Source organism: Gallinula chloropus, assembly GCF_964237585.1.
Source record: "Gallinula chloropus genome assembly, chromosome: 6".
NCBI classification, from domain to species: domain Eukaryota; kingdom Metazoa; phylum Chordata; class Aves; order Gruiformes; family Rallidae; genus Gallinula; species Gallinula chloropus.
The window spans coordinates 33,186,570-33,205,172 of NC_140091.1; the positions used below are offsets into that span (position 1 = coordinate 33,186,570).

At 39.0% G+C, this 18,603-nt stretch overlaps 1 protein-coding gene across 1 annotated transcript in view; it reads left to right on the forward strand.

Moving 5' to 3' along the window:
- DPYD (dihydropyrimidine dehydrogenase) overlaps positions 1 to 18,603 on the forward strand; it is a gene marked incomplete at its 5' end in the record, with an annotated part of 351,370 nt that overhangs the window by 177,792 nt on the left and 154,975 nt on the right. The window contains one exon of the mRNA XM_084266073.1: positions 6,382 to 6,597. Coding sequence (XP_084122199.1) covers positions 6,382 to 6,597 — 216 coding nt within the window. The remainder of the gene's footprint in view (positions 1 to 6,381; positions 6,598 to 18,603) is intronic.

Here is an 18,603-nt window from a genome sequence, read left to right on the forward strand (position 1 = left end):
GCTTGTTGTTAGTATCTGTGCATATTTTTTCTCACTTGTTCTAAAGCACTGTTTGTGTCCTGCCTTCTTAGACCCTATGAAAATGCTGAGTGTGAAACATCTTTAATCCCTGACCTGCTTGCTTAATTTCTTAGTGCACAGCAAATTTGAGTAACTGTTATAGGGGAGAGAGGGGTATCTCCTCCTCTTTCTCTCCTTTCTCTTTAACCTCTAGAAATATACACATCACTTAAAAACCCTCCTTTATCATGTTGCTTCCTCCTCAAAGCTTGTTGGGTGGGATTTTTTTCTTTTTTTTTTCTTTTTTGGTTTTTTTTTATTCCCCCCCCCCCTCTGGGATGTATTTAATACTTTGGAAAAAAAATCTGAATAGTCATGGCTTGAGAATTAGAATTTTAAATCAAGCAGGCTTGTGATATTAGAGCATTTCCGTTACCCTTTGCAGGTTTCAAGGCAGCTTATTCGACCTTACAGTCTCACCAGGAAGCTAATGGGAAAGCCTTACAGCAATCTTCACAGGAAAGTTTCCAAATGTCAAGTGTCACCTTTCCAGCTGTTAGATGAATGGGTTGCCCAGGGGCATTTATTTGGATGTGCAGCCCTTGTAAAATCTGGTTGCTGTGGTGTAGACTGCTGTAATTTGGCAATTTAGTTCACCAGGGTTTGGACCTGGTAGAAATTTTAGTGACTGGAGGACAGTTTGTTTTTTAAAGACGCTGTTTAGAGAAGGATTGTGTGGCCCTGAGTTTATAGGGGTAGGTATCTGCACTTGTGCATGCCTTTGTGCACGTGCGGGTGCCTGCGTTCAATTCACAGCCCTGTATTCTGGAAAATTCCATTATGAAATGAAAAAAACACCCTTACACACTGCTTTATTTTCTCTCTTTTGTGACTTTCTAAGACAAGCAGCCTTCCTGTGATCTGAATGTCTGAACCAAACGCACATTAAACTTTAAAGAAATACACTGAAACCATTTGCATTTTCGTTACAGGAACAGGTAGCCACTTCCAAAGTCACCAACTTCTATCTCAGCACCAGGGTCTATAAATAATGCAGTCAGCCTGTAGCAAAATCAAGCTATTCTGTAGGATTTCTCAACCAACCCAAACCCATGTCAAAGACTGAAACTCAAAGCCACCATCCCAACTGCTTGCAGGACGCGCTGTCTGAACGGCACGCTGCTTGTGTCCCAACCTACTCCAGGCAAAAGGCTAAGCAAACAGATGGGCCTGATATGTGCCCCGAAACTCCAATCGTTGCGAGCTCTGGCACATGGTCAAGTGAAGCATGAGATCCAGACTCAAGGACTCTCCAGCAGAAATGCCTTATGTTCAAAATTGGGAGTTATTTACAGAAGCTTCTTGGCTGCTCTTATGCTGGAAACTTTCCATCATTAGTTGCCTAAATAACTCCTGCCTCTTAACATATTCCTCCCACTAAATGAAGCATAGGTTCATCTCAGAAATTGTTGCCTGCAGCTGTCAGGTTAGTTTCTATAAACATGACCAGACAAAGCCCAACTAAGGATAGTTGTAGTAGAACCTGTTAGAAAATACTCTTTCTAGAACTGTTCTTTGCAAGTCATCAGAGAACCAAACAGAATCAACCGATTCATGCAACTGTCTACTGTGCACAGTGTTTTTTCACATTCAACCTTTTTTGTTATTCCATGAATGACATAAAACACTTTTGTAAAATAATGTTGGTGATTTATTTAGTTTTAAATGGTAATGGTTCTCATTTTTACCCAAGTGACTTTATGGTCTTCTGAAGAAATGCTTTAGGCTGCCGTTCTCTTCTGTGCCTCAGTTACCCTTCATTTCTTTTTAATCAGCAAATGGGATTTAGTAATATGATAGTGACATTCCAGGTAATTCGCAATTATTGCAGGACTAACTTCTAAGTTTCTATCCCTGCCTTGAGACAGCTCTTGTATTGCAACTCTTCCAGCATTTTCTTCCTGGACCACTGCACCAGCCTTAACTGCATCACTCCTGCTCTATTCAGCCACTTTCCTATGGAGCAGTTTCCCATATGGGACAGTTAAGCCACCATCATCTTCTCACTAAAATCCCTCTTAAAAAGTGACTTTTCCTCTCTGGTTCACAGTAAGTTTTCTTTTATTTAGATCTATTTTTCTTTACTGTAATCTCTGCAGTGTGAACAGTCTCTTTTATAGTTTTCCTAGACTAAAATGTACACGATACACTTAAAGAATGGAGTGCTGGATCCCAACTGGTATAAATTGCACTTCACTAAGAAGCTATTCAATATGAATTTTGAGTACATTACTGTGTTATTTTGCACCAGTATTGTATATTTGCTATTTTTTCTTTATCTGTGCTGTCAAAAAATATATGGGCTTTGTATCTGAAGAGTGTAGTTGTTGATTCTTTTATGAAGGCTGACCATTCTCATATATTCCTTGAGCATGCATGGATGGACATTATTTCATAATCAATACCAGAGATGGGCAGTTCCTAGGAAGCTGGTCTTTGTAGCCATCAGTTCTCTTGTCTGATTGTTTTCAAGGTAACCTAAGGAAAAATGGAATGTCCCTTTGTTTAGCTAGAACAATACGTAGCAAAGCACCATTTGCAAATAGGTGGACTAAGTGCAAATGCAGGAAGCCTGCTATCTTAGTTACTTACCTCTGAGTAAGCAGTATGTCTGTTCCAGAAACAGAAAGCTAGGAAGCACCTTGGAAAATCTCTGTCCAACTGGACAGAGCCCTGAGTCACCTGCTCTAGCTACCCTGCTTTGAGCAAGGATGTTGGTCTGGGTGGTCCCCAGGCATCCCTTCCACCCACAACATTCGGAGGTTGTATAAAATAACAAAAATGCACTTAAAATGTAGACATACTTAACAAAGTTACTTAATGGATTATGAGAGAAGATGGAACCAGCATGTGGAAGGGAGAAAAGATATGTTTTAAGATGGGACTTCAAAGAAAGTAGGAGAAAGTAGAAGTGAGATGAAAGTGTTCAGGGAAACTCTTCCTGGCAGCAGGGTTTGTAGAGAAGGCTCTCTGTGAAAAATACCGGTAATACAACTACTCGCTTTCTCACTCTCTGTTAAAGGCCTGAAAATGGAGTTACACCATATTGCTGTGGTTGAGGATTTTCTCCACCTGAGGAGAATGAATGTCACAAATTGTATCAGGGCTAAAGCCGAGTTCCCACCTCTCGGCCCCGCGCTACAGACTGTGCTGCTTTTGCCCCTCGGCATGTCCCTGTTAGAGTAAGGTAGAGCCACTGCCTGCAGCAGGCAGGGGATTTACACCACTCTTCCAGGAGCCAAAAAACTGCTGTGACGGGAACAATAAGTACCTGCAATACTGTTAGCTCAGCCACCTGGCATCAAATTAGAGGAAGAATGGGCCACACTTTTTGTCCTCTATTTTTAAAAATCAAGGGAAGAGTTATTATAAATAAACCCTTGCCTACGGGCTTTCTTTTCCTATTTGTTTGTGCAATGTCAGGGAAATCCTTCATTATAAAGATGATTTTGCTTTCAGGAAGCTATAAAGCATTTAGTTTGCCAAAAGTTTTGTTTTGTGGAAAACAACACATCAGGGCTTAGTGAATTTATTTCTTTTATAAGCATTGTGCTGAAAGGAAAAACCAGCAAAAATAAATAGAGCAAAAAGGGAAGTGAGAGGAAGGAGGGAGATAAATCTGTGAGGATGTATAGCCACTGGCTACTGAACCTTCAGAAGCATTGTGCCCCTGTGTGTTTTCAAAGACTTGGTTTATTCCATTGAAACCTTTTTTTCTCCTCCCCCTGCCACCTCCACCTGGCTCACTTCTTCATTAACAAACCATTGGCCATATCTTGTGGTGCTTGAGCGTCTCTGGGTGGATTTGTTTGTGCCTTTGCTCTTCATGAGGGAAGTTTGGTGGGAAGAATAGGCCTGTTTGCATAGGATTTGGGATGTGGCTTATGACTAGTTGGCTTGATGGCATGCAGGAGGCAAGGTGCATTTTTGCCTGTGTGTGTTCAACTACCTGGTTCAAAAGTCTTTCACTGCTCTGGTGAAGTTTGGGATTTTGTCTTCTATAGGATTTATTTCTATTATCACAGAAGGTGCATTTGGGGTGTCTAGTTAAGAATCACTTTCCAGCAGCACTCTTTTTAGGAGAGAAAAGCTTTTAGAGATTAATTGTCCTGATTGGGGAAAGAAACATTACAATGTAACTTAAGCTGCATATTAAGCACTTGATTCGTCTATCTGTCCATAGCAATCAATATTTACAGTTACACAAGCAATGAATAATTTGTGAGCAATCCATTGACTGAAACATATTCATGGAGAACATTTGAACAATTCTGGACAGCAAGCGAATTAACAAGTAACTGGGAGAACTGGGTTTATTACTCACATGTGCGCATAGAGTGGAATTGGCCAAAAACCTTTCCATGAAGACTCTCCTGTCATTCTTAACCAATCAAAATCAAAGAGTTCATTGTAAGAGTTCAGTATATCAGGGTTAGTTTCAGCAGATTTCTCCACTTCCAAGTATGTAGGACACAAAAAGTGCTAACATTTTTGAAATGCTTTAATTTCAATCACGTGATCCAGAAAGCTCTGTGTTGGCATTGCAAATGACATTTTGCAGTTGAAATTCCAGTTAAGAAAGGCTAAAAAAAGTTAAAGGGATGAAATCAAACCCAAAATAATCAAAAGACAATCCTTTTTTTTTTCATCTTCTCTTTTGAGATGTAGAGCACTGGCGTTCTGCTCTTCTCAGAACTCAGATTCTCCTGGTGCAGGAAACCATCCCTGTGGTGTATGACACACAGGATACAGTGAGTGCTCAGGAGGAAGAAAATGGGGATGTCTGGCTTTCTTTATAAAGTGTGGCAGCACTGGCTGCAGGCTGGGAGAGGTCGTTGTACTGAATGGAGTTTGGTCCCAAGTGCTTAGGGATCTTTAAAAATTAGTTTTTCTCAAAATGCCCACCATTAGGGACATGTTCTGCTTCACATCATTCAGGCTAGGACAATTCCAATACTTCCAGCACTTTTAAGCCATCAGAACATTTGGCCCCAAATGTATCCTTTCTGCCCAGGGAATCAAAGATCTGGGGTCAGAATCTGAGATGTGAATCCAGGCAGTCCCAAAACAAAACACACATGTGAGCTCTCAGGTTTTGAACCAGCCTAGGAAACAAAAGGTACTAAAACAGACAAAACCCCCTTCATTTCATCCATGCTTATTAGTTTTTATAGCCAAAAATGGGGTAAAAATTTTTTTAAAAATCAACCAACCAGCCAAACAAAAACCAAACAAAAACACAAGCCAAAAGACTGCAATTTGTAAGTGACTCAGGTTTTTAAGTTCTGTGACAGAAAAATCCTCCCCACACCTCCACTAATGGTCCTTTTTGTCCTCGTGAAGAAATCTTAATTTTTGAGGATGGAAGAAACTCCTGTGATATTATGCTGGGACTTACTAGGAACAGACTGAGTGTTAGAAATTCCTGCTTTATTTCTTTATTATTTTATTGACTCAACCATCTGAGCGAGCAAAGATTTAATTCTACCTACCAAAGCCTGGTTAGGATGCTGCTCAGTATCCATACATGGGAAAAGATTTTCTCTCTGCAGTTTTTACGGTATTAGAAGCAACATTTACATTGAAAGCTTTTCACTGACTCACCAGTGAACGAAAAGTGACTGTAGTGTGTCAGCCATAGTGTTTATGTTCTTCGAGCCCCAGTCTAATTTTTGTTACTCTTAAAGCATGATGCAATTAAATATTAAAACAATAATAGTTTTTCACATATTGATAGGTATCCCATTGCCTAGGCTAGATAAAACCTTTAAAAGGGGGGAAAAACAAAGGTGCAAGAGGTCAAAATACATTGAGTTAGAGCCGAGTGATCCTGCACCTGGATGCCTGCCTTCCTTTTTCACAAGTCCCTGTACATTCATAGATTGGTACTTGGGAAGGAAACTAGAAAGGGTCTGTCTGCGTGTACCCTGTTTTTTTTTTTTCAATCTTACTGCTGCTGACTGCTGTAGGGAACAGAACTGGCTGTTCAGAATGGCTGAACAAACCTTTGGACTAATCCAGGCTCGCAGTACAGACTGTAGAATGACTCTTGCATTAATATTATTCTTCAGTTATTTCCAGCACAGCATAATGCTTCAGCCTGGCATAATGCTTCAGCATGAATGTGATTTGGACAGAAGACATTACATATGCAAATGTTTGCATGTTTCGTTGATTTGCAAGTCTGAATGTGTAATGGAGTACTTAAATATTGGGTTATTATATATGAATTATTCCCTTCTCATGCCTAATAGTAAATTATATTAAAAATGAATCAGAAAAAAAAAATCTGTTACTTGTTTATTTGTTTGTTTTTTACAGTCTTTACATGGTGTTGCAGTTTCTACTGTTCCAGAACTACCACTCTTCTATACTCCTATCGACTTAGTAGACATCAGTGTAGAAATGGCTGGACTGAAGTTTCCAAACCCTTTTGGCCTTGCCAGTGCAACCCCTACTACCAGCTCTTCAATGATTCGAAGAGCTTTTGAAGCTGGATGGGGTTTTGCAGTCACTAAAACTTTCTCCCTGGATAAGGTAAGGAAACATTTTAAGATCTATTTAGTGTGCAAACGTTTCCTTGTATATTTGAAAAATCTGAATCTTTTGGAAATGGCATTATTGAATGTAGCTAGCATGAGGGTAGCAGGGAAAGGTGATAGTACATCATTGGGTAGGTCAACTAGTCTGGGAGGTTCCAGCGGCGCAGTGTAAAGGTGGCAAAATGTCTGGCTTTGCTTGCTGTGCATTCTGCCCTTTTATTCCCCAGCCTTTTCACATTAGCCAACTAGGAAGGATGATAGTCCTTTTTTTAAAAGATATTGCAGTGAAATTGTTTTCTGTGAGGGATAAGGATGCAAAGGGAACGAGTAACAGCTTTGTCACACAACTCGTGAAAGGCGGCTTCTGTGCGGAGGGCTGCCAAGAGAAGCCCTTGGAACGGAGCTACAGTTGCAGTGTGCTAATGTGGGAGTAAGCTTCAGGCTGGGTGGGGAGTGGAAGAGAAAGATGGAGACAACATAAAACAAGCCTAAGGAAGGAAAAGCAGTTGTGCCAAAGGCATGTACTACAGTGACATCAACCTTCAGTAACATGTAGTGGCAGAGGAAGGAGTTAGAATTGAGACGTGAAGGCTACGGCTCAGTGTGGTACCTAAAATAAAGCTTTTGTGTGGTTTTAAAGTATCTAATCACTTGTTTGACCTGAGAATTGCATTCAGGATGGCTTTCATGTTACTACATTCAAACTGGAATAATGAGACTGGGCAAGAAACTCAGTGAAAGAAAACCAATTTGATAAATGTTTTCCAGAGAAAAGAAACAGGACTTGAGCTGGGTTGTAGGTATAGTTTGACTTGTGGAGGGAGGATCAAAGGTGAGTCCTTGGGCATAGGCCCTACTAGCAGTGTGAGTAAGTGTAATGTGTGGTCAGCCAGTGACAAAGTAGCATGGGCTGAAGTAAGCTTTTGAAATTAATTTGGAAACAAGGGGCTTTTATTCTTGGTTCAGAGATGGGGTGTAAAAGTGTACTGATGGATGGAGGCCTTAGCAGGAGACAAAGGGTGGATTTTTTACTCTGCCACCTCTACATGGGTAAGTACCCGAAGTAAATTAACTACAAAGGATGGTACTCTAGTATGAGGAAGGTGTGAGGACAACAGTGCTATATTACTACAGCATCCTGTAAAACATGTAACACTGGCTTCTGCTGTCACTTACACCTGAAGTAGCCCGAGGGAAGTAAGTGTTCCTCTGGCTTGCAATCAAGATTCCAATCTACTTCACAGGGTATCTTATTAAAACACTTTTTAGGACATAAATGTCATTCAAATATGTTTACAACCGACTTCTGTGTGTAACATACCGCCAGCTGTAATTATTCAGTGCCTAGACTAAAGGCAACTCATAGCAAGTGCTGAGATTTATTTATTTATCAGTTTTATTGCTGGTATGCTCACAGTCCTGCCAGACTGCACGTTGATTGCTGTGTATCTCAAGAGCTAAACAGACCCTGGCTGAGTTCCAGCCTGGGTGGTAGTTCAGGAGGAAAGACATGCATGTTGTAGGAAGTGATGTTGCTACTCCAATAAGCAGCAGACTCTGAGTCATTTCTCAAATGGCAAATGCAAAGTGTTCTTCTGGATGCTGTGCTCTGGAGGTGTGACTTGGATGGAGATCTTTCAAGTGAGAGGCTTACTAAAAGCAAGTATCTTACATGGTTATAAAATGCATTTTGTTTTGGGTTTTGGTTTGGCTTTTATTGGTTTTGTTGAGGTTTGGGGGTTTTTTGTTAGGGTTTTTTTTTTATATTTGATTCAGTAGGATGCAAAACATTGCCAGTAATATTTGTTTTAAAGATAAAAAGTTCAGAAAAGTACTTTGAATGAATTCTAGTCCAGTGATAATTTTTTCTAGCTTAGTTTTCTTATAAAGTTCAGTAGGAGGCAGTAGTCTTTCTCTGGTTCCAAAACTCCTGAGTCATATACTGCTGTGTGCAGTTTTTCCACTAGTGCATTCTTCCCAGTAGTGCTCTTCCCATAGGTGTCAAACTTTTTTATTTGTGACATGGTTTGAGAGTCTAGGCCATGAGGGGCTACAGAAATAAAATTGCTTTTATTTCTAATAGCTGTATGGTAATTAATATGATAAAAATGTGTGTACCAAATGGAAAGAAAAGCTCATTGAGGTACAGCAGTTCTTACATGAACAATTAGTGCCCATGACTTAATGCTGGAACAAGGAGTTGGAATAATGCTGATTGGAATAACGTGCTAAATTTTAAATAAATAAACCCTTAGCTTCTGCTTATGCAGCTCTAGATCTTGTGCAGTGTTCAGCAGGAAACAGAATGCTCTCTTGGCTACGGTACATATCAAAGTAGAGGTTTCAAAATGCTGTCCTGCCCAGCTAGTCACAGCTAACTGCATAGCAGGACCAGGAACAAAGATTTCCTGGTTTAAACCTGCAGGGTCAGTGGGAGGAGGCAGAGCTGCTCTCCAGACAGTACAGTTCCCAACAGCGGAACAGCTTCTGGTAAAAAGGGAGCTTGCTAGACAGTTTTTGGCAGCTGAAGGTCCTCCACTTCAGCTTTGATTATCTGTTCATCCCTCGTCTCCTCATTTTATCTGTTCTGGTTAGGTTTGACTTGTGGGCTTTCTTCTTATGTGCAGTAGTTAAAGGCAAAGCATAAACTGCCTGTGTGGTGATGGGGAGCAGGAGAAATGGTCCTTCTCCAGAGCCCATCACTGAATTCACCACCGTGTTCAACCACTGACGGGGAAACGGGTGGCTTCTCCATTGGCCATGGGCATCCTTTGGTTCTTCAGCAAAAGTGACTGGTGCAGGCTAAATTTGAGTGTCATGTAGCTAGTGAAAAGCGTACACAGATTTCTCAGCGCTAACTACTGTGTGATGGAATGAGATCAGAGAACAAAGTGGGATAGATCTTGGAAGAAGGAGATCCAAGGACAGATAAAAAGAGCTGGAGAGCTGTGATTATCATAAGACAGGTTCATTTCATATGAACTTCTTTTCCTTTTCCCTCTTTCACTAGCACGGAAAACTCTTCTAAAATGCTAGGTTGGGGATACCTGCACCCCATCTGTGGCCATATGCCCTTGCCTATTGGAACTGTTGGACAGTGATGTTGCAGTTCTAGTCCCTGGACCATAATTTACTCTTCCCTGTCTTCTCAACCCTCATCTGTCTTGGCCTCAACTTGAAAGCATCCCATGTTGCCACAAAGGGAGTTAGCAGAGTGGTAACTGTTTCGTGCCACGCTGACTCCCTTTTCAAACACCCCCATACTTTGCTGCATAATTGCCTTCACGACAAAAGGCAAACCTGTGTAGAGTTTCTGTTTGAGGAGCTAACAGGAGAAATAGCTGAAGTACCTTCAGAACATTTCTACCTCTAAGTATACTGCACTCTAAATAAGGTACTGAATGTTATAGCATAATGCAAAAGTTAATTATGGGACACTGCACCTAGGGGTGTGTGTGTGTAGGTATCTGTGAGAGTGATAGTGCCTTCCAGAATTTTATTTACCAAACTCAACATTTTTTCCCAGCTGCTTTAGTATCAAGTAGATTTGATTTCTTTCAGAAATGAGAATAACTGCCTTTAAAAGGGACAAACGGTCCCTTTAAAACTTTCCCTTTAAAAGGGAAAGACAAACGGTCGCAGAGTAAAAATGCCCCTTCACACACCTCTTCCTACATTCGTGTCTTCCCTTTTTGACTGCAGGATCAATAGCTCATTGCTCTGTTGGTTCAAGTAGTATTTCTGTCTTATTCAGATAACTCTGTACTGCAACATATTATTTGTAAATTCTGTTGGCAAGCTATTGACAGGAAATGGGGGAGCTGCATCTCGGAGTCCACAGTAAATGAATACCAATTATTACCTCTTTTAGAGCTTAGATGAACAGAAAACTGTCCACAGAATGAGAGATGCTGCATTAATTATACAAATAACTGTAAGTGGGAGTTTTTTAGCAGAAGTCTTATCCTGGTGTGGTATATTTACTTACCATTTATTAGCGAGTATTGTTTAGTACACAAATTTTCCATTAAAACCTGTAATCAAAAAGTTTTTATAAATACAGTATCAGAATAAGTCAGAGGTTATATGAAGTGTGCACATGTCTATACCATATTCATTTCCACAGTGAGAAGTTTATGGCAGAAATTTAGGGTTTATCAACTGAATTCAGGCTTTGTTGTTCTCTCACGACATTGTATGGGCTGCTTAGAATAAAAAAACCTGGGATGGGGGAAATGTTTGCTTTGATTTTTTTGGATGCCTCCTTCACTTCTAAAATTTAATTCTGATTAATCAGATACATCTGTCTTTATTCTGTTGTGACATGCATTGATTTGTGATGCTGTCGCTTTCAATAATGTGGAAACAGTTGCCTTTATTATGAGAACCGGCAGAAATCAACATGCAGACTAACTTCATTTTTAATCTTTAATATTTTTTTTTCATTATATATGGAGCAAGTTGCATGGATGATTTTAAAAACAAAGCTACAATTAAAACTAGATTAAATTTGAACAAAGCCATAGTGGAGAAAACTTTCTAGTCATAATGCATGTTTATACAATTAGCTGATGTAGATTTAACAATGTATTTTCAGAACCATTTATGAATTAAAACCATTGCTGGTAGAGAATTAATTAATTTACCCAGGATATATTACATTTCTGTGTGCCGCTATTGCAATATACATATTCAGGCACCAACTAGTTCTTTCTCTGTACATTTGCCCTGTGTGCACCTTGCTTCATAATTGAAGGTGGTAAAAAATCATGGCACAATGACGCATTGTTTTCCATAACATTAGTATTTCACAGAAGTGAATCTGTATTACAAAATGTATATTTTTGTATGATACTACAGCATAGTAATTTAGATTAAACTAGTTATAATTTATGGTGCCAAGCCAAAAAGCTATTTAGAGATGCATTAAAATGCAGAACCATGACATTTGAAATTCTGATGTTCTTAATATGACAAAGGTTATTCTATGGAGTTTTGCTATAATATGAAATATTAATATTTCACAATACAGTTTTGATGAAGTACAATTTGCCTAGCTTGCATATGATAAAGAAATTAAATGCTTACCAAGGGAGTTCAGTGAGAATTAGAGCCCTGCCTGAACATCTGCTTGAAATGTTATTATCCTGTCCTACTGACAGCATCGCTCCCTCATTGTTTTTCAAGATTGACAGCTGAATATTGTACTGATTTCTGCAGCAAATATGTTTAGGTGAACTTTGTTTCGTTTTTTAGGAATTTAGAATATGCTTTTGATTTCCATCCTATAATTTTTTTTTATACTCTTGACATTTGTAGATGCCAGATTGAGGTCTAGTATGCTGTAGCAAAGATAGACCATTGACTTGCAACGAAATGCCAGTTGATATCTCAGTAAACAGAAATATTACTATTCTTTATTGTGTGGTCTGTATGAAAGCTGTATGGGCTTTCTTTGGGGAGACAAATGATCAGATTGTTAATGTCAAATATAAAAAAGACTGTTTGCCTTTCTACTAAATAACATCAGACAACTTTTATTAGTTACATTTTTGGAACAAAAAAATGGTCATTTTATGGGATTCCTTAGCATACAAAGCTCTGTGAGTTGAATTATTTTTTTGGTTTTACAAATGTTAAAATGATTATTATTGGTCCTGCTGTTCTTAGGAGTTATTTGTGGACCTTATTTTGTTCCATATTTCTGAAAGATTTTAATAAGAAATACAGCTTTATTGCTTGTCAATTTTAAAATTTTTAGATCATTGCATAAAATTAGCAAAGTTTAACAGGGGAAGTAAAAGCCTCTCATAGGAAAATGCAGCAGAATATATTTATTATTTTTTAAAATGCTGTAGCTATGACACTGTATTTTACTTGAATATTTTTATACAGAAAACGTGTTCTTTGGCTTCAGAAAAGGAACAAATCATTCTGTGAATCTGAGTAAGTGGCAGGAAAACAGATTTTCCTCCCTTCTCCCTATGAAAAACTATTTCTCTGATCTGTTCAACTTAAGGGCCAGATCTCATTTCTATGTAGTTTTACCCTATCCCTGACCCAGTATAAAGAAGCCTGGAGGCTCTATTTAAATGCTAATAACTTTAATAGTTTCAAAATTGCTGTTGGAGAAAGTGGAGAGAGCTGGGTTTGACCATTCTTTCTCCTCAGCTGGTACACCTGGGGCTTGGATCATCTTCACCCTGGAAGAATCCAGTCAGGGAGAGACGTAGCACCTTTTGAACAGGGTGAAAGCAGAGAGGCTAAAGAGACCAGGGCTGAGAGCTTTAACCAGGTTGCTGTTGATAAGCAACTTGAGTCTCTTCCTACGACAGCTCAAGCCTGCACCAAGTAGACGTAACTTGAAATTGTTGCAAGCATGCTTCTTGGCAGCAATGAAACTTCAAGTGAGGTAGTTTGAACCATTTTAATAACCTGATTTTATCATTAGTAAATCTGGTTATTTTGGCCAATTAATACCTTGAACGTTGAAGATAATGAACTGCATTTTTAAAGGGAGAGTTTAACAACTGTCTGTAAAAAGCCTTTCTCTTTGTGATTGTATTTACTTCAGAAATTAAGAACTTTTTACAAGTTTGTGATAAAAATTAAACCTCTGAGCAAATGTTTACTCCTGCTCTCCCTGTAGCATTAAATATCACAGAAATGCTGCATTTCTGCCTCAGTGAGAAACATAGCACAGAGTCTCTCATGGAGAAGTTTGTTATCTCAAGGTGTGGAGCACAATGCAACAACTCATCAGTGGAAGGCAAAGAGGGATCTGCCAGGGCGTTCTGTGGGCATTGAGTCAGTAGACCTCACCTGTGCTAAAGAGCAGAATTTCATGAACAGACCTTCAGGAAGGTGCTTTTTTCCTTTTCTCTTTTCCTTCCATTCACAGCTTGCCTGTAACTCTTATGCTTCTTGTGCTTGTTTCGTAAGTTCCATGGAGCCTGCAGCAACATACCTTCCTCAAAGGTGCACGTGAAGCTGGCCATCAAAGATAAAACTAGGTATATGACCAAAACTGGTACATGGTAGGCTACAGGTTCCTCAATTATCTTGTTGTCTAAGGATCCATTTTTCAGTCATCTTTTGGGTTTTTTTATGTGGTATTTAGAGATTGTTTATTTTTCAATTTTTTTTTCTTCTAGAACAAATTGGTTAAAATAGTAGAGCAACAGTCCACTAACATCTACAACGTGCAAATGTGATCAGGAACCTTGAACTTGAATATCTTAGGCAGCTAATCCATAAAAGATTGGTACACCAGTTATTTAGGTAGCTTTCAATATGAACACTTGCATATTTTGAAGAAAATCATTGTGCACGTCGAGTGGCATAACAGAGAAGCAGTTCCAGTGGATGTGGAGGATCTTAGAGATTGTGATGCCCAGTGTTTCACTACGTAAGTCTTTCTGTAAAAAAACAGCTGCCAAAAGTGGGAGTGTTCATTCCTGCTCAGCATAATATATGGTGTTCTGGAAATGGCCAGTACTTAAGAGAAGATGTGATTTCTATTCATAGGGCACCTATTAGCCAATCGGTCAGACAAAATTGGTGCATATTTTACAGTTAGCTAAAATTCTGAGCAGTGTTCCTTTTCATGTTGAAGGAGCTGCTTTGATCTTTGCTACCTTTGCTTTATTTACTTCATCCCTCTGAAAATACCTGCAAATATTTAACGAGAGAGAGAGAAAGTACACATGCATGATTTTCCAAAACTATTGAGAATCTGCAGCGCCTGATGGCTGTATCTGAAGTACTCAACATTTATAATATTACATCCTGAATAAACAGGATTCTAAAAAGCAAATATGTAACATCCTCATGTAAAATATCATTCAGATATCTTTTATGTACTTGTTCTGTATGCCCTTGGACGGTTGTTGGTAATCTTGGCAATACCTCCAATAATTTCATGTCATAAAGGAATTCAGATAAAAAGGCAGTTTCAGTGTAAACCAGAAACTGTCAAGTGCATTTCTGTACTTCAGAATTTTCATGCTTAAGTTTCATTCTCAATTCAGACTCCATTATGCTTTCTTCAATTCAACTGACTGCGTATAACTTTCTTAAGTGGCATTAATGTATTTAATAATTTATTAGAAAAAGTAGTATTTTTCTTAATAGTTTTATTTTTAAAATGCCTATCCAAAGCAATCACACTAAAGGCCATAGTTAACTTATTTTACTTCACATAAATTAAACAAACCTGCCCATTTTTTTTGAATTGTCATGATGCACTGTAATAGATAACTACAGACTTTTCAGGGGCAAAATGATATATTTATTTTGCCATTCTGGAATTAAGAAGTTTCTCTCCTGTCAAGTCACTGATTCCTCCCACTGTCCCCCATTTGAGTAAATGCATGTGTGAGAGTTTGTTTTTTCCCATCATTTCCACATTTTAAATGCAAGAAAATCCATAAAGCAATCCAGGCTTCAGCAGGTCTAGTGAGATATGGAAGTGGAATAAAGGAAAAGTGGTCTTTATGCTTCAGTTCCTCTAATTTACAGTTCAGCATCTTTCCTGAGGTCGACATTCAGAACCTGTAGGCGAAGTAGATAGCTGTGGTCCAATGTTTGTTTCTGCAAGACTCTAGGTGATGCTTTGGGACCCCACTTCTGTGCACTAACATTATCAGGCTGTAAATGTATTGGGGAAGACATGCTTCCAGCACCGTGCCTTCTCTCCTGGGCACCAGCTGGCTGCTTCTTGCTTCAGCTGTGCATGTTAAATGGCAGCCCTGCTGTTGGATGAGTGCTTTTCCCCATCGCTGCCAAGAAAAACATAAGAAAGCTGGAGCATGGCATGCAACAGCTATTGCCCAAAGGTTCCTGGTTGGACTGCACAGCCTTGCAAGGTGTTTGCAGAAACGTGATCCCAAAGTGACTATGTGGGCACTCTGCAACCAGTGTCAAGCATGTATGTGGTAGCGTATAGCTTGTGGGACAAAGTTTGCAGGCATAAGCAGAAAGGATAAAACCAGCTCTAAACTGGCACATGTTTCCACTCACAGGCTTACAGGGTTTTAGCTTAATCATTTTTCAAGGGGTTTTCAGTTATACCCATGTAGCTTTTATGTAAAGGCAGCATGGGTCTCCTAAACGCTCGACTTGTCTCAGGTCCCGAGTTCCCACTTGGTAAATGAAACTGGTAGGGCTGTGTTTAACATCTGATTTGCCCACACAAGAAGTTAAGAAAGCAAAGAGCTGATTTTGGAATCTCATAGTGATATAATTGCTTTTACTCCTGATTGACGTTGTTGCAAAAGAAGAACGAAGTCCCATATGTTTAAAAATCCTGATAGGTTCTTATGTTAAAATACCTATTACTAATGCAAATATGTATGTGAGTGTACTCTAAATAACAGTTCTTATCATTATTTGAGATTTATAATTATCTAAATATTTAATAGAGATTGTGGTTTTATGGGACTCCATACTTTATTCAGAAAGTGTAGGATTTATGTGAATAAATCTTCTAGAGTTAATTGCAGCAGGACAGAAGTGTGTCCATCTCATGAACTTTGGAATTACTACTTTAAGAATTATCCAAAATGCTTTTGTCACAGCTAACTGCAAAATCCAGGTTTTGGTCTATAGAAAAAGGAACACAACATTTTAATATTGCCTTAATGTACATATTATGATAGTCTCTAACTGTACATTCTTGCATCATGCATTTGTAAGGACATACAACTTCAGATTTGTGTGGAGGATTTCATACTACTTCAAATAATTATTTCTGCTTAATTACACTAATGTTGTTGAATTATTGTTGAGTATTGAATTCTTATATTTAAAGCTAATCTGTGTTGACTTTCCTGGTGTATTTCAGACTATGAAGCAGTGGATGACAGTGCTAGCTATAGGTTCCAAAAAGAGCTATCAGCACCTTTTCACTGTTCTGAGCCATATACTTAAACTTGCAATATATAAGTAAGTTTACAAGTTATTTTTTTCCTTAACTCCTGCTTGTCTGAACTCTGATAATTCAGGGGAATGTAAGATTTAAAAGAAAAATATTTCCTAAAACATATTACAAATTAAAAATATTTAAGCCAGTGTCATAGCTGCATGTTTTTTTATTAGCAGCTGACCTATTGCTAGAAAAAAGAAAGTCTTGGCTAGAAGACAGTTCAATAAATGAACAGGCTATATATTGATTTTTCTCCCTCTTCCCTTGTTTTATAATATGATTTCCCTTCCCTTGCAAGGCTTGCTGTTGTACAGGATGGAGCTGGGATCATGGTCGTGGAAGCGTATGGGAATGTGTAGACTAAGGAAGGCTGTCACAGCAGTCAATAAGATCTGAGAGGTGTTGACTAATTGCCTGCTAATTACACAGTAAATTGTCTAATTAAGCTGATGGTTAATTAGGGTACGCTCGCACAGCAGTCTTGTGGAATTTTTGTCTGATGTCTGGGAAGCAGCTTGTGTAATTGGCAAACTGGTAAGGACTGGCAGGGAACACGACTGGGAAGCACGCTGCCAGTAGATGACAGAATAAGGATGCGTTTGCACAAAGGTTGTCATGTGAACACTGAGGGGTTTGTTAGCCTTCTCCAGCGACGTGGCAGCGGGCACAAGGAGAAATTTAGCTGAAATCTGCTGGAAGCTGTAAATAAAATAGGGTTTAAGCGTGTAATATTAGAAAAGCAGTGGCATGTGCTCTTCTCATATTTTAGCCAGAATTTGGACTTCAGAAAAACACAGGGTATCAAAATTCTTACGTAAAGAACTTCACCAAATTGTGCCATTTGACCATGCCAGTAATTGTATTGTCATCGGTCGGTCGAGTGGAGTCTCAAGATGAAACTGTTTCCCAGGATACTGTATTTGTATGTTGATGTTGAAAAAAATATAGCTGTTAATAAGGATGCTCACCAGCCATCATAAGCATCATACATGGTACTCTGAGTCCTCATTAGGCATTGTGTCCATCCCTAGATGTGACAGAGTATGAACAGGTCATAATGATGCTCTGAATTAAATGCGTATGCACTGCGCATAACTAGAGTACGATTAATGGAAGTATCTAGAGTCTGGATTCTGAATCAAAGCTGGTGGAAACTGTAGGGAGCATTAAACACTGAGAACCTGGACAGTACAGGAGTACAGGCATCAACTCAGCAAAGCATCAATTCGCTGTGGTTTAAATTTGTAATTCGGTAACGTAACACAGTACGTGCCTTTTCTCACAGGTAATTACAAGCATTAAGCTTGCTGCAGTCAGCCTAGCACGAGGCAGGGTTGGGGCTTGATGTGATGCTGGGTTTTAATTTTGAGCTGTGTATCAGCAGAATCGGAGAAATAAATAGCTCCTTTGTATATCACAAGCTACAGAAAGTATGTGTATATGTATGTATGTACGTATTAAGAATGTTTTCATGTCTCCTGAGCAAAGTGAAGCTTAATATCCACTTTCACTCGTGGCAAAGATACATTGTTTGAAAAGTCCCCATCTTTTTACTTTTTCACCTTTTCACTTCAGGCTTGGGCACAGTGTCTTCCTGGAAGAAAAAAGGAAACAGTGAATTCCAGATCTGGAGTTCTGTTAAACGGTTGATTTCATTATTTTTTTTTTTCTGTTTAATTTAAAGCATGAATATGTATCTTCTCCCGTTGAAACAGAATTTCTAAAAAATACCAAAATTTGAGGGAGCAAATTGTCCTCTCATTGAATTGCTGAAGCAGTTTTTATCCTGTGATCTGCATCTTTGCAGTAATAATGCTTTATGTAGCACCCTCTGTGTTGTGAATTTTTGTTTATGGCTGTTCCTTCAAACATAATTGGGCAAAATCCTGGTACACTAATCCTGTTTACACTGTGCCAGTCATCAGACATGGGGCTCCAAGCACCAACAGGCTGCTCTAGGAGGCCTCAGACCTCCTCTGAGGGGATCATAACAGTACTGGGAGTGTTACTTCTCTGTGTGCACTTGCACGGAATGAAACTCTACGCTTCCCCTGCATCGGGTTCTGTGAGTCGGTG